The sequence below is a fragment of the Microtus oregoni genome, unplaced genomic scaffold (genome assembly GCF_018167655.1).
Source record: "Microtus oregoni isolate MIOR12 unplaced genomic scaffold, Mior012 000070F_ref0000104, whole genome shotgun sequence".
Classification (NCBI taxonomy): Eukaryota; Metazoa; Chordata; class Mammalia; order Rodentia; family Cricetidae; genus Microtus; species Microtus oregoni.
The window spans coordinates 7,039,545-7,041,744 of record NW_024543977.1 but is presented as its reverse complement, the minus strand read 5'-3'; the positions used below and the strand labels follow the sequence as shown (position 1 = coordinate 7,041,744).

At 48.7% G+C, this 2,200-nt stretch overlaps 1 protein-coding gene across 1 annotated transcript; it reads left to right on the top strand.

Moving 5' to 3' along the window:
• The first annotated feature begins 238 nt into the window (after positions 1-238).
• Positions 239-1,055, top strand: LOC121440763 (emerin-like). The gene has a single exon (XM_041641646.1). It carries the CDS (start codon positions 239-241, stop codon positions 1,016-1,018), a length of 780 nt encoding a protein of 259 aa, XP_041497580.1. The 3' UTR covers positions 1,019-1,055.
• The last annotated feature ends 1,145 nt before the right edge of the window (positions 1,056-2,200 follow it).

Below are 2,200 nucleotides of genomic sequence, written 5' to 3'. Positions count from 1 at the left end.
AAAAATACCTGAGATAAATCAACTTAAAAAGAGGAAAGCCTTCTGCCTTGAGCAGCACGCGCAATCCACGTAGCTGCGACTGTTACGCAAATGGGACGGAGGCATGACGCGACCACCGTCGCTTTTGAGGCACTGGCTCTTCCTCTACAGCGCAGGGAGCTGTCTTTTTGGGCTGTGTTCGTAGGCCTGGGCTGCCCCCTACGTTCGACACCGTCTCCCAGTTTCGGTCGTGTCTGCCATGGACGACTATGCGGTTTTGTCCGACACTGAGCTGGCCGCCGACCTACGCCAGTATAGCATCCTGAATGGGCCTATCGTGGACTCCACCCGCAAGCTCTACGAAAAGAAAATCTTTGAGTATGAGACCCAGAGACGGAGGCTCTCGCCCCCCAACTCATCATCATCTTCATTCTCCTATCGATTCTCAGACTTGGATTCAGCCTCAGTGGACTCAGACATGTACGATCTGCCCAAAAAGGAGGACGCCTTACTTTACCAGAGCAAGGACTATAATGACGACTACTATGAGGAGAGTTATTTGACTACCAGGACATATGGGGAGCCCGAGTCTGTGGGCATGTCCAAGAGCTTCCGCCAGCCGGGGACCTCACTGGCAGATACTCACGCCTTTCATCACCAGGTGCGTGATGATATTTTCTCTTCTTCAGAAGAGGAGGGCAAGGATAGGGAACGCCCCATCTATGGCCGAGACAGTGCCTACCAAAGCATCGCACACTTCCGTCCCATTTCCAATGTCTCCAGGAACTCCCTGGGCTTATCCTATTATCCTACATCCTCCACCTCTTCTGTGTCCTCCTCTTCATCTTCTCCCACTTCGTGGCTTGCCCGATGTGCCATCAGGCCAGAAAAGCAGGCCCCTGTTGCTGCTTTGGGCCAGGATCTCCACGTTCCACTCTGGGGTCAGCTATTGCTCTTCCTGGTCTTTGCTGCTTTTCTGCTCTTTGTTTACTACTCCATACAAGCTGAAGAAGGCAACCCTTTCTGGATGGATCCCTGAGGGTATTGGTTTCAGAGAAGCTCTTAACAAGTTTTGGCTAATTGTCTTAGCAGTGTTTGCCAGGGGTGGGGTGGGTGGGGGCTTTTTGTGTATTCTAGTTAAGGGGTTCAGGACCTAGCCTAAGGCAGTGCTTATCTCCCACCTCCTCCTGCCTAGGAGGCAGCAAATGCTGGCCTTCCACAGCCCAGTGGGCCCACAGGTACTCTGGAGCTTCCTAGCCCTATTGCCTCTGACCCTTAGGGCTCTGGGAGATAAGACTTAACTTTTTAGAGGAAAAGTTGGTGGTGGCAGTGGTAGTTTTTATGCATGCCTGTTTGTTGTCACCTTTTCAGGGTGTGTTAACCAAAGCCACCCTGGCTTTGTTTTCGTGGACACAATAAAAAAAGAAAAAAGAAAAAAAGAGGAAAGCCTTGTTTTGACTCAGGATTTCAGAGGTTCAGTCCACAATCACTTGTCTCATTTTTGGGGGCCTGTGATAGCATAGCACATCATGGCCGAAACAAAGGGCCAAAGGGGCCTGTTCGGTTCTCTGCACCCACAGCTGTGTGTAATTCCAGCTCCAAGGTATCTGCCTATCTGACCCCTATCATAGACTCTGTAAACACCACACACACACACACACACACACGTTTTAACTAAAAAAAAAAATTGTAAAGATACACACTAAAGACCCTGAGCTGCGAAGGAACACAGAGTGAGAGTCCCCTCACCTGCCCAGTGGCACCAATCTTACTTTAAAGAGAAAACAAGTGCTTTAGTTCGCTACTGGGCTGTAACTTTAACGTTGCAGACACAGCCTGCTAAGAGAAATTCCCACGGAAGCGAAGCACTTGACATGAGACCCTTTCTTGATATCAGATTTGACTGAGCATGAACAAAGGGCACTTTTCTTTTGTTCAGGAAGTGAGGCCAGATCCAATTTCAGTCACCACTGACTGCATTCCTGGTAAGTTTTACCTGCCCTAGAAAACTCTGTGTTTTAGTGTCTGTTCCTCATAGGATTCCCAGACTGAAAGGAAGAAAGAGAGAAAGAGGGGGGGAAGAGAGGGAGGGAGGGAGGGAGGGAAGAAAGGAAAACTAATGGTTTTTAATATAAGTATTTGTCATCTCAATTCAGGACATACAAAACACCATTTTTAAAAGTCAAAATTCACACTTAACTGGTGGGCATGTCTATTTTGC